The sequence below is a fragment of the Mastigoproctus giganteus genome, chromosome 7 (assembly GCF_048544385.1).
Source record: "Mastigoproctus giganteus isolate SK-2022 chromosome 7, ASM4854438v1, whole genome shotgun sequence".
Classification (NCBI taxonomy): Eukaryota; Metazoa; Arthropoda; class Arachnida; order Uropygi; family Thelyphonidae; genus Mastigoproctus; species Mastigoproctus giganteus.
The window spans coordinates 18,286,493-18,299,405 of record NC_143581.1 but is presented as its reverse complement, the minus strand read 5'-3'; the positions used below and the strand labels follow the sequence as shown (position 1 = coordinate 18,299,405).

General features: G+C 35.5%; 1 protein-coding gene across 1 annotated transcript in view; it reads right to left on the bottom strand.

Annotated features, from left to right (window-relative positions):
- The window catches only part of LOC150082595 (phagosome assembly factor 1), a 156,352-nt gene that overhangs the window by 6,792 nt on the left and 136,647 nt on the right, over positions 1-12,913 (bottom strand). The window contains exons 11-12 of the mRNA XM_090378706.1: positions 8,074-8,274; positions 3,935-4,066 (exon numbers count right to left, since the gene is read on the bottom strand). Of these exons, the coding sequence (XP_090234832.1) occupies positions 3,935-4,066; positions 8,074-8,274 (333 nt within the window). The remainder of the gene's footprint in view (positions 1-3,934; positions 4,067-8,073; positions 8,275-12,913) is intronic.

Sequence of the window (12,913 nt, the reverse complement as noted above, 5' to 3'; positions counted from 1 at the left end):
TTCATTCGGTGATATGATTGAATGGGCAGAAAACGGAATCGGTGCGATAGTAGAACTTGCTATGTTGGTAGGAGGGGAAGGTTTAGATGATGTGACTACTGAAGTCCTCGTGGGTAGCACAGTTGATAAAATCGCCCTTCTCCCCACACTGGTTGGAAAAAAGCAGAGTTCAAATCCTGTCAATGAAGGGAAGAATTTTTATGGGTCTTTTTCACAATATAGCTGAGTTAGTCGGGCTCGGGCAGCATGGTTTTTTCTCCTGGACACCGGTTTTTTGTCCAGCAAAATAGAAAATCGACCTCAGGACACATGCAATTTATAGACAATATACACAGAGTAACATGGCCTTAGTCGCCGATGCTAAAAAAAAAAATTTTTTAAAATATGATTACTGAAGACATTCAAGAATTACTGGCGGAAAAAGAAGCTGGTGTAGCAGATTTGGCGCAAATGGCATCGGAGGTAAAATGAAATCAATTCAGATGATGTTATCGCAGATGAAAATTCTAAACTTCCAAATCTTACACTAAAAAGCATGGGGGAAGGCATAAAGTTAGCTGAGCAATTAGAATCTTATTTTTTGAATGCAGATTCTTGAATGAAAGAAGCCCAAAGTTCAAAAGGGAGCATCAAAAATGCTTAGTTCCATACGATGAAATTCACAAAGATTTATCAAGCAAAAGCAAACAAGCACAGATTACTGATTTTTTAAAGACAGCAGAAGATACACGAAATCTAAAATGGTGTATTTTTGTTAGCTATTGGAACGTAAGTCCCTTTTTGTACTTTTCTTAGTCCCATATAACACGGTTTTGCACAAAACAACATTTAACAGGAACCTAATAGCCGTGTTATATGAGGGTTACCTGTATTTTAAATAGATCTAAACAAGTTTATCAATATTAAAATACTTTCTAGCAATCTGGCATTAGGCTATGTCAGATTGCTAAAAGATGAAAAAGATATATGTCATTCATGTCTAAAATGTGGACATTTGGTTAAAATATGACAAATGTTTAAAAAGGTGTCACAATCCTCATACACACGAGGGTCATTAGCCCTCAACACAATAGAATACATACGACGACTATGTCCTATGTGGAAGCAAGCAAGAACAACTTCCTCTCTGTGATTCTTGCTCAGACTAGACTGCCATGTCTTATTTACAGATTTAATCTGGTACAACTTATTTGTGCCCTGTCCATGTCATGATTGTTGCCATTGGGAATGTAACATATATTACTTAATACCTGCCTCTAGTCTGTATATGGAAGTAGCAGGCTGTGATTTCTCTGGGGTTGTGCTGATCTGGCTACAGCAACCCATGTGGCTTGGAATCCATCAGAAACATATGTCAAATGTAGATTCATGAAGGAAAAATAACTTCTGCTGAAGCATGAACAGAACTGGATGAAAATGATATCCCATCATTGATAAAGCCTGTAATGCACTTAAATAATTTGCATAAACTATGCACCCCTTTGATTTTAATGTGGTACAAAGCTAGCCCTACAGCATAAAACTATGCTGTGTATATACTGCATTCATGAATAATCTTCTCAGATACCATGCTATTTGGAAACACCACAGCTGATCCCACATGATTCTGACTTCGAGTTATCAGTGAAGATTGATTTCATATCTGAGTAGGCAGTTTGATGGGCAGCACAGAGTTTTAGGTACACAGAAAGTGGAGTGTTGGCCATTCCACAATTTTTAATAAATAAGTTGCATGATGGCAAATTTTCACTGGGTGAAAATTTGCCATCATGCAACTTTTTTATTAAAAAGTTGATGACTTGGCAACATTGTCTACACTGATGTTAAGCTTTGTAAGCAACTCAGACAATAATACCAAAGGGATGGTTCACAGTCTGACAGATATGATAGAGATTTTCCCATCATGGCTCAAAAATGGAAGTTCAAGCAGGGTGGTCAGGCAAGGTTCTTAGTTTAAAAGTATATTTCAGCAACAACTGCTTTCATCAAAATGGTTGGTTCAGCTGCTTCAACATAATAGACTCTGGTCGGGAGATGTGATGTTCTTAATGCTCCAGTAGCAATGCAGACAGCCTGATGATGAACTGAATCAAGCCACTGAAGTACGCTGTTTGTAGCTGATGCATAACACTTGGGACCCATTATCGAATTTCAGTTGGACAGCTGCATGATAGAGGCAGAGAAAAATGCAGTGGTCTGCTCCCCAATTAATGGATGAAATGTCACTTAAGAGGTTTGGGTCCCTTGTGCACTTTGTCTGCAGTTGATAAATATGTGTTAGGAATGGCAAATTATTATTGATGACTTTGTTTCAGGTGACTGCATTAAATTATGTTATCAGTTCACCTGAGTTTGCCAATTACAGAATACATACATAATAAAAATTGGCCCCGAATACCTAGTTTATGTGCATAACTTCCAAAAAACTTGAATCTTCAAATACTCAACACGTGCTATGTCTCATAGAAGTCAGATTTATGAGGTTCTAATTTATGAAAAGTGTTAACCCACACACTTTGCAAAGAGTTTTTTACTTATGTAAACTCTAGAAGGAAGGGGATGAATCATATTGGTCCACTTGATATCAATGGTTCAACTGTTGATGATCCTAATTGATTAACCTGTCTGGGAGATTTTATATCCATCTGACATGCAGAGAGGATAGAAAATAGCCTAGAAACTGCTAGAAGCTGGTCAGTACAGCAAGATCTAGAAAACTACTGACTCCAGTACTTCTCAATCAGCAGTCCAATAGGAACAGAGACCGATACCTAAGTACATGAAATCTAAAATATCTTGTAAACTGAGGGTGCTAGAAAAAAATTAGCTGCACATTTGAAATCTAGCTTCCATTGAAAAATTTTTTCATTGTTCTTCAGTATAACTGAAGCTAGGGAATTTGGTTTATGAAACAGTGAAATAAGTCACAAATTTAACCTCCCTCACATGAACATAATATCTGTAATAAAGGAAAGTAAAGTGTGAATTACATGCCCCCAAAATAACACGTTCTGTTTTAAGTCTGAATCTGCCTTACGATAGTGGGCATTCATAAAACATGGGCTGCTTGTATAGAATTTTCCTTTTCGAATTTCATTTGGTGGCTACTAATATCATTCACAGTTTAAAGAAGAAAGAAAAGTAGTTTCTGATTTGTTAGGTTATTTATAATATCTTTAATTTTATTCAGCCAGGATGCAGAACTGTGTATTTAATCCTTTTTATCTAGGAAAAATGACTATAACTGCTATAGCAGTAAAAGGACTAATACTTTGTATCTTATACTGTGTACACACACACACACACACACACACACACACACACACACACACACACACACACACACACACACACACTTAATAATAGTTATTTTGTAATTTTAGCTCACTGCCAATATCAAACATTAGGACTGTAGGTGTATTGAAGGAAAATTTTACGATTTAACAGTTCACTTAACAGAATTATGAGTACTGTCTACTATTTCTTGAACATTGTTTTATATTTCAATTGACTTCATGGATAATTTTGATTTTTTTTTTAATTGTAAGCTTTTGTGCTATGAATGTGATGTCGATAATAAAAGACGGTATGAATCACAGGCCCAAATAAATAATATACTCCATTTTAAGTTGAAATTTTTCAGGCTGAAAAACAAAATAATTTATGGGACAAAACATATTCCGTGTCTGAGACCAATTAACTAAAACCTCAACTGAAGCAGCCTTTAAAAATCCTACAGTCTCTGGGGAAGAATATGCACCCAGAAGAACTTTTCAAGTGAGTGACAGGGAGAGACCCACTGCACTCTTTATGGGGGACTTAATACCGAGCAGATTATATTATGTGTTTGTTTTAGTAATGGCAGGACACACTAAATATAATTTTTTTGAATAACTGCAATAAAATAATATACTTAATATTTTCTTTTTCTCACCTCAAAAATCATGTCCTGATAACCATAGCAAAAGGTAGAACCAAACGGATTAGTTGCATTGGGGGAGGAAGTTCGATTGAGTACTACGGGTCTTTCTGAAGGTTTCACTAACCTTTCCTGTATTGTGTCCCACTACAAAAAAAAAAAAGAGATTAATTGGTTAATTTAATATCTTAAATCACACATGCCAGTCTAATGATAATAAATGCATTATAAAGAAATTTAACACTTTTAATACTATTTTGCTTATAGGGATATAATAAATAAATTATTCTCAACTATCTTAAATAAATTATAATAGTCAAACAACTAGAATAAATAATTTAAAAAAATTTGTATAACATATTAGTGAAACTGAAACTGTCATAAAGTTGAAAATTAATAGTTTATTTCCTTGTTGGATAAGCAGTTCATTCTAAAGCTATTTAAAAAAAAAAATTATTTCTTTTTTGCTTGCGAGTTCATGAAATGGCAAGAAATATAAAATAGAAATTATTTCAAAACTTAAATTTTAATGAATAATCTCAAAGGCTTAATCCTTAACTACAGCCAATAAACAGTGAGAACGGTTTATTAACTTCCATTTTTTATTGGCTAGTTACTTGGTTAAATCCTTCATAGTACTTACAAAAGACATTAAGCTATGTCATCTCCAATCATTTTTCTGGGGTAATGCAAGCTATATTAGTGTCCAGTGTAAAACAAATTGTTTAGTCATCTGTGAGACAAGTGGTCTGTGTTTTCATATGTTTCATGCTTTTTTTAAAAAAAATCAAAATCCAAATTTTATGTGGAACTGAGAAAATTTCATTTCTGCACACCTGCCACATTACCCATTCACTCTCCCAACCAACAAACATATGACACATTATATTAAAAAATAAATAGTAATTACAAGATTTCTATTGGTCTGATTTTAATGAAATTTAATAATGATCAATAGATCATTCTAGAATATCCAAATATATAATAACTGTCATATTTCTATTAGTTCGAATTTAATGAAACTTGGGAAAGGCTCTACAAATCTTTCTAAAAGGCCCAAATATAAAATTTCATGAAAATCTGCCCACTGGGAGTAGAGTTATTACACCAGACAAGGGGGGGGGGGGAGAAGAAATAATTGCCAGATTTCTATTGGTCAAATTTTAATGAATCTGGAATGGCTCAAGAAATCTTTTTAAAAGGCCCAAATATAAAACTCCATAAAAATTTGTCCACTGGAAGTCCAGTTGTTACATGCAGATGGACCGACACACAAACAGACAGACACAGTAAAGACAACAGGCACATTATGCACATATGCTAATGTGCCTAAAAAGGCATTTAGTCATTTGCATACTTACTCTCAACTCAAATTTCTTTAAACCATATCTGTAATATAAGGTACTTTCAAAATGAAATTCTCTTATCCTACAGTTGTGGAGAAAATTTTCAACTGGCTGTACACTGAAAGGACAGAATTCATGGGATACCTGGTTCCTGGGCAATGCGACGCTTGTCACCCCTCTTGCTAGTGGACGAACACACCACATAGTAGGTATATAGGTACAATGTATTCAAGTAGATGGTAATTCGATGTCAGTATGAATAAATGTCATGAGTTAACTGACTTTGAAAGAGGGATGATAGTGGGTGCCGATGCACAGGTCACTCTATCGTGAAGGTGGTACAGAAATTGCACTATCCCGTTCGACAGTATCGGGAACACGCCACTTCCCGAATAACATCTCATTGTGGACAGTACTGTGGGCAGAGAAAGGTGATGGATGAAAGTGACTGCAGCACAAATTACTGCAGACTTCAACGAGGGAGATGCTAGAAACGTCTCCACCAAGACCATCAGGTGATCATTAACCCCCAAATTATGGAAGCCACCGACCCACCAGAGTCCCATTGCTAACACCACAACCCAGGACTCTACACCTCAACTGGGCGAAAGAACATCGGCATTCGACCTTGGAATATTGGAGATGGGTCTCCTGGCCCGATGAGTCCCGTTTGAAGTTATTTCAAGTGGACGGGAGGTACATATATGGAGGAAACAGCACAAAGCTATGCACCCATCATGTCAACAAGGAACTATTCAGGCAGGTGGATGGTCGGTAATGGTCTGGGGATTGTTCAACTGGCACATGTTGGGACCTCTGGTACATCTAGACATCTCTGAACAGTCCAGGTTACATGTGTACATCCTTGCAGTCCATCTGCATCCCTTCATGGTTATCGTGCACTCACAGGGCAATGTGCCTCCCCACAGAGCCGCAGTGACTAGAACATGATTTGAAGAGCATTCCGCAGATTTTACCATCATGGAATGGCCTCCCCATGCACAAGACATGAACCCTGTGGAAAGGACCGTTTGAGCTTTGGATCCAGCACCCAGGAATGTTCTTGTTTATACTCTGGCATGACCACCAGATCAGTGGAGTTTACGGCGCCTCCATAGCCAGGTGGGCAGGAGCAGCAGTGCATAGCACACGCTTCTTGATTAGACCGGGGTTTGAGCCCGTGACCAGCAAATACGGAGGATACGGAAAGGTCAGGAAATGACCACCGCATATCCCTGGGGCAATGTGGTCTTAGTTGCTAATGCTCCTAAAAAAAAAAACAAATAATAGTGGAGTTTACAATAAATTAATCAATACAAATGCTAATCATATTTAGCAGTCACGGGCTCGAATCCCAGTCTACTCAGAGAGCATGTGTTACTGCACCCACGCTCCAGACCACTTGGCTATGTCAGGCCAAATACAATGGAATTACAGACAGCGGTGCAGCAAGCATGGATGGAAATACTTGTGGAATGATTTCATGAACGAGTGGACTCAATGCGTCGCTGTGTGAAAGGTGGGCCGACCCGTTACTAGGTAGGTATCCCATGATTTCTGTCCACTCGGTGTAGTTTGTTAACGAAGCATTTCTGGCCCATGTTTATATAACATTTTTGCATTGCTTTGGTCCATAGAAAGTACCCTCTAATTTACTGAATTTCCTGTATAATAGGAACATCCCATATAATAAAATATATAAGCAAAGGCTGTAAGAGAAATTGTCAAATCACTATGTCTGTAGTTAGTGGTTAATGTAAGTACAGAATCTGTACTAGATAGTAACCCTTTTATCTCTCGCTGTAGTCCACAGCTGTCAGACATATGTTACTTAACACAGAAATAAATTTTCTGTTTATACTCCGGCACGACAACCAAGTCAGTAGAGTTTACAATAAATCACCAACACAAATATCTCAGCTTCTGCTGAACTTCACACTGAAAGAGTTATTGTACAATATTCAGGTTCTAATGACTCTGAAATGAAACCAAACGAGAGCCTTTTCATTGGGCAAAAAAAAAAGCTGGCACTGGGATTATAGCTATAGCATAAATGTGGGCAATTCCTAAAATGAAGTGGAATGTTATCCTTCTTTTCAGAAAATATCAAAACAACCCCACTACTTTATTGTAGACCTGAAATTGTTCTCTTTATTAATGATCAGACTGCGGTATACCCGAAAATGACAATGAAATCACAATACATAATTTTATCCTTATGGAAGGAACTTTTATGGGCTCCTTTTCATACTATGGTTGAGTTAATTTGTCAAAGGTTGCATGATTTTTTATCCTGGAAATGGATTTTTTTTATCTAGCAAACAGGTAAACCATCCATATAAAATGCAACTTACAGACACTATACACTGACACCTCATAGTCTTAGTCGCAAAAATAAAATAACAAACATTTATGACATTTACAACTTTAAGCTTTTCAAAATATAAACAATGCAATAAATATCTATGACAGCAAAGGAAGAGAAATTGTATATTGCTATATTTTTCTTAAAATGTTACATGTAACCATGTAGCAAGACTGTAAGCTGGAATAAAGCTTTTTTTTTTTTTTTTTTTTTGTGGGAATAAAGTTAAAGTTCAAAAAATTTACAAATCAACAAAACATGTTTTTCCAGCTTGAAAAACTTCTAAATCACTCCTTTTCCCAAGCATATAACTACACATAAATGTACAGTTATATGCTAGGGAGGGGAAAAAAAAAAGTAATGATTATATTGCTTGCTATATGGAATATAATTTAACAGAATAGATCAAATAACATTTTATGACATAAATGCAACTACTTTACCTTTGTAAAGGCAGTAATAATTTGTGTATTTTGTTCAGTAACATCTATCAAAGTTGCTTCTTCTGATTCTTGAGGTTTATGGGTATTCAAAGTAATAACAAAATTACATCGGAAATACATGTTAAAGTTGTAATGTCCAGGATAGTTTGTATGAAGGATAAACTTCTTTACACTGTGTGTCTTTGCATCAAACAGAACATCCTGAAAAATTGTAACAGGACATTTCAATTTACTACTATTTAATAAAATAATAAATCTTTGTTTATTAATTTTTGTTAGTAAATTCATTTTTATCAGTATAAAATAAATAGCAGATTATTTCCACACATACAAAGATGGTGAAAACAATTACTATTCAATAGGCGCATATGGCTATACTCAAGGGAGATATACTATGGCAGTACTCAAGGGAGATATATTTTATAAAACCTCAATAAAACTTCATAAATTATATGAGTATGAATCTATTTCTCATATAGCCAATAAAAAAATCCAAGAAATGAAAAATCAGGAATACAGCACTGGCTTCTAAAAACACTTCTCACCTAAGTTTAAATATAATTGAGGTAAGGAATTTTTTTAAAGAATTCAAAATCTATGATGCTCACAGTAAGAAAATTTTGCTTCAGGTTCTTTATCAAGTTGAAAAAATAAGTCTTTTATCAAAGCTGTAAATGCAGGTTGGACTGTGTGAAGCATTCAGCAGAGAAAGGCATGCGGTAGTCCTGGAGTAATGTGCATGGTCATCAGTACATACGTTGCAAGATCCACTAGAACTATGGTTATGAGGAAAATTTACAATACCAATTTTATTGCATATTTGTAAAAAAATTATCTTCAGTGACTAATTATGCAGATTGATTGACTGCAAATTTACCAACCATCTATGGTTGGTAAATCTTCTTGTAGTTTTTACCAACCATAGATGGTTGGTAAAAACTACAAGATGTTTAACCTTTCCTGAAGAGGAATAGGAAAATCATCATCCATCCCTTAACCCTCTTAGTGCAGCAAACGCCTGTGGCTTCCTTGCACTATATGGCAATTACTATCACTATTACTCCGCAAATGAGTGATAAGTGCCGAAATGACTATACTGTCACAGAACTCCATAGCCTGTTTACATGGGAGAGCAGAGGCATATTACCCAAACATCATTAACTGCAATCAGTGGTCTTGCCTTGCAAGGTGCAAGAATATCTAAGTGGCACACAGAACAGTGTAAATTGATGGGGTGACAAATTTTACTACACCCTATTTTGTTCAGATTGGCAGGTGCGAGTGTGAAGGGCACATAAAGAACATTTGCTGTGTATAGTGTATTGCGTCAGTAATGAAGTTCAGAGGAGGTGAGGTTATCGTGTGTGAGGCAGTTTGTCACGACTTAAGACTTTTGGTAGTTCTACAGAGAACCATGAATGCCAATGCATAACCAATTATAGACAATTCCATGCTCCTTATGATGTGGAGATTCTTTAGTAATGACTCACATTCATTTCAAATATCCCATCCCATACTGCCAGTACTGCTTGAGAATGGTTTGTGGATACAAATGTACAAAAGCTTGATTGTCCTGTGAGTGACAATTTTAACTCTATGAAACGCTATGGAATGAATGGAACATCAGATAAAGGCCAAACCAACATGTTCCATATCAGTAGTTGAAATGGGCACTGTTCTGCAGGAAGAACTGTGGGCTATACCCATTGTAGTCTATTGTTAGTTAAGAAAGCCTACCCAGGAGAGTGGGGTATTCGTGGCCAAATGATATGAATATGCTAATTAGTGGCAATTGCAATGTCAGTATGCAAAACTGACATCTGTCTGGATACTTTTTGAAGGTACATACAGTGACTGAACACATCCATTACTATCCATTACATCTCCCCCTCCCCCACCACTGGATCACTCTGTTTTCCAGCACTGAAAAACATCTTTCATCCCTCCAACAAACAGTCGCCATCAGTGCAAACAAGTGCCACAATACCAAAAGCCACAAAAACAACACATCAAGCAGCCATTGCCAATAATACACCCAGCACTGTGACCACCCAAGGCCAACTGCAAACAAATTGTGTTTCACAGTTAAAAACTGTCCTTTACTTCTCCCAGGTTGTAGCCACTGAAGGATACCACAGAGAACTGCAGTTGCCTGAAATTCAGCAACAGCCTTCCTCCATCTCTCTAATTGTAAGTTTTGAAACTAAAAATTTGTTCCCTGTAAGCTTCTGTTTCCTTTGAAACATGAACATTTCAAATTCAAATACAATCAATCTGTTCACTTAAGCTAAGAGAGACCACAGACTATAGGACCTTGAATTATGACCGCTGTGAATTTCTCAGCTCAATATTAAATTAATGGATATTTCATAATATATTGATAATTATGTAATATAAGGTGTTACATAATATCATAAATTATTATGTAATAGATAATAAATAAAATAATAAATTTGCAGCCATTGTCAACCCAGTGCAGTATGGAGGCCTCCTCAACAAGTCATGTTGAGGGAATGGAGTATAATCTGCCACACTGGTCCAGTGTGGGTTGGCAGATCAACTGTATTTAGCAGTCAGGGGCTTGAATTCCAGTCTATTCAAAAAGAGCATGTGCTATTGCACTCCTGCTCCTGACCACTTGGCTATGGAAGCTGCATGTAATACATAATAATTAATGGATGTTACATATAGCAATAATAAAGTAAATTTGTACAAGTTAGAGCATTTGCATCATTTCCGTACATACCATAATCTAAAGTAAATTTGTTAATAGAACTGTAGTCACATTAACTATTCTTTCACATTAAACTTATTATAATTGCAATATTGTGCTCACTCTAAAATTAAGTATAACTTTACTAGCATTAATCATCGTCATTATGATGCTTCTAAGGGCACCCTAGTTATTTAAACAAACCACTAATAAGTTTGTGTAAAACTGGAATATAGGATTTAAAGAATATTTAACCTGTCACATCCCTGTTTGTAACAAACACAGTCATGCAGAACCTGACAAGTACCAACTTTGCTTTTTATTTACAGAAAAAAAGTTTACTTTTTTTTTAAATTTAAATAAAAAATGCTGTGTTTTTTACCTGTCATTTTGTTAACAAAAGACAAAAAAAAGATATCAGTTCTGGTGAAAATTAAAAACAAAATTACAGTTATAAAATATAAACATGAAACTAACAGTCACTTCCATTTTTCAGTTCTGAGAAAGGTTAAGAACTATAAAATTTCAAATATGTGTTTTTCCAATAAATAGAGGAATAAACAGATAATAATTGAAGCAAAAAACCATTTTACATCAATAATCATAACAATCAAGACAAAAAGCACATTTTGTACAACAATTAAACATGAAGGAACTACTTTCTATGGCAGACTTCTCTGCCACACATCAGCCAGCATGGTAATCTCAAACAACATGTGTGAGCAACATGCACAAGATGATGAAAGCAAAATTGACAAGTTGAAACAAAAGGCAAACACAGCAAATAGTTGCATGGTACCTGACAGATTCTTTGCAATTGTAATTTCAAGTAAACAATTTTTTTACTTCCAAACATCTTGAATACGAATTTGGCTATACAGTAAACCCCCACTATTCGCGGGGGTTACGTTCCTAAGAAATGTCGCGAATACCGAAAACACGAATACTGAGTTATGGCTCCCATAGTAATAAAGGGAATCTGTTCCAAAGTATGTAATATATAAGAAAAACTAGTCTAAAAGTTTGTCTATGTATGTATTATATGTACCTTCATAATATGACTATGTACATAGACAGTACATAGTGAAATGCAAGCATATGGCATCGAAATGAAAATAAGAAACAATTTGATATTAAATGTAATATTTATTAGAAATTTCAAACAAATCTTTCAAACCAGCACCTTTGCTAGCTAAAAAAACTTATCCTGCCAGTGCTATCACCAGTTTCGCTAAAGTGTTGATAAAGGAGTTTTGCTTTTTCACGAATGATGAGTGAACTTAATGGAATTTTATTTTGAGTTCGGTCTTCTATCCACAGATTTAAAGCTTTTTCCATTTTTTCTAATTTAACATCACGAGTTACAGAGCAAATTTTTGAAGCAATTAGTGCGTTTTCACGGACACTACGGCGGATTTTTTCTTCCGATTTTTTGATTGATCGTACCGTTGACTCATTGATTTTATAATGTTTTGCCACTGAGGAGACACTTTCACCATTAGAAATTTTGTCTAATAACTCAATTTTATTTGCTAATGTCATCACCTTCTTTGATAATTTCACATTCACATTTCCCTTGTTATTCGTAGCCATATTTTTGTACGGGTTAGAAAGAACTTGTCCTCAATAAAGTCACTTTCTTCCGTTAACACACTCGAAAAAGTCGATTTATCACTTTTGTAAGCATATCAATTTATAAATTGATATGCTTACAAAATCAATTTATATCAATTTATAAATTGATAAATTTATTCAATTTATAAGCATATAAATTAAAAGCAAACGACGAAACCTTCCATGACAAGCGCATAACACATACTGAACAAGGATTAGCGAGAAACAGCCACGCCTGCGATTTTGTCAACCTCTCCCCCCCACCCACTGAGCGCTGTTTTGACTGGGAAAGATAATTTTAGCCATGCCCATGTTTTTTTATGGCGGAAAATATTCACGGCACTTTAAAATTCACATTTTTTTAGGTTTCATTTTATATTAAATCAGCGATCGCGAATACAGATACTGCGAATAGCGGGGGTTTACTGTATTTATAAAGGTAGGAAAAAAATTCAGAATTTTAATTATTAATTAGCAATTGATAAGCAACAGACATTTTGGAGGTCACCTGTC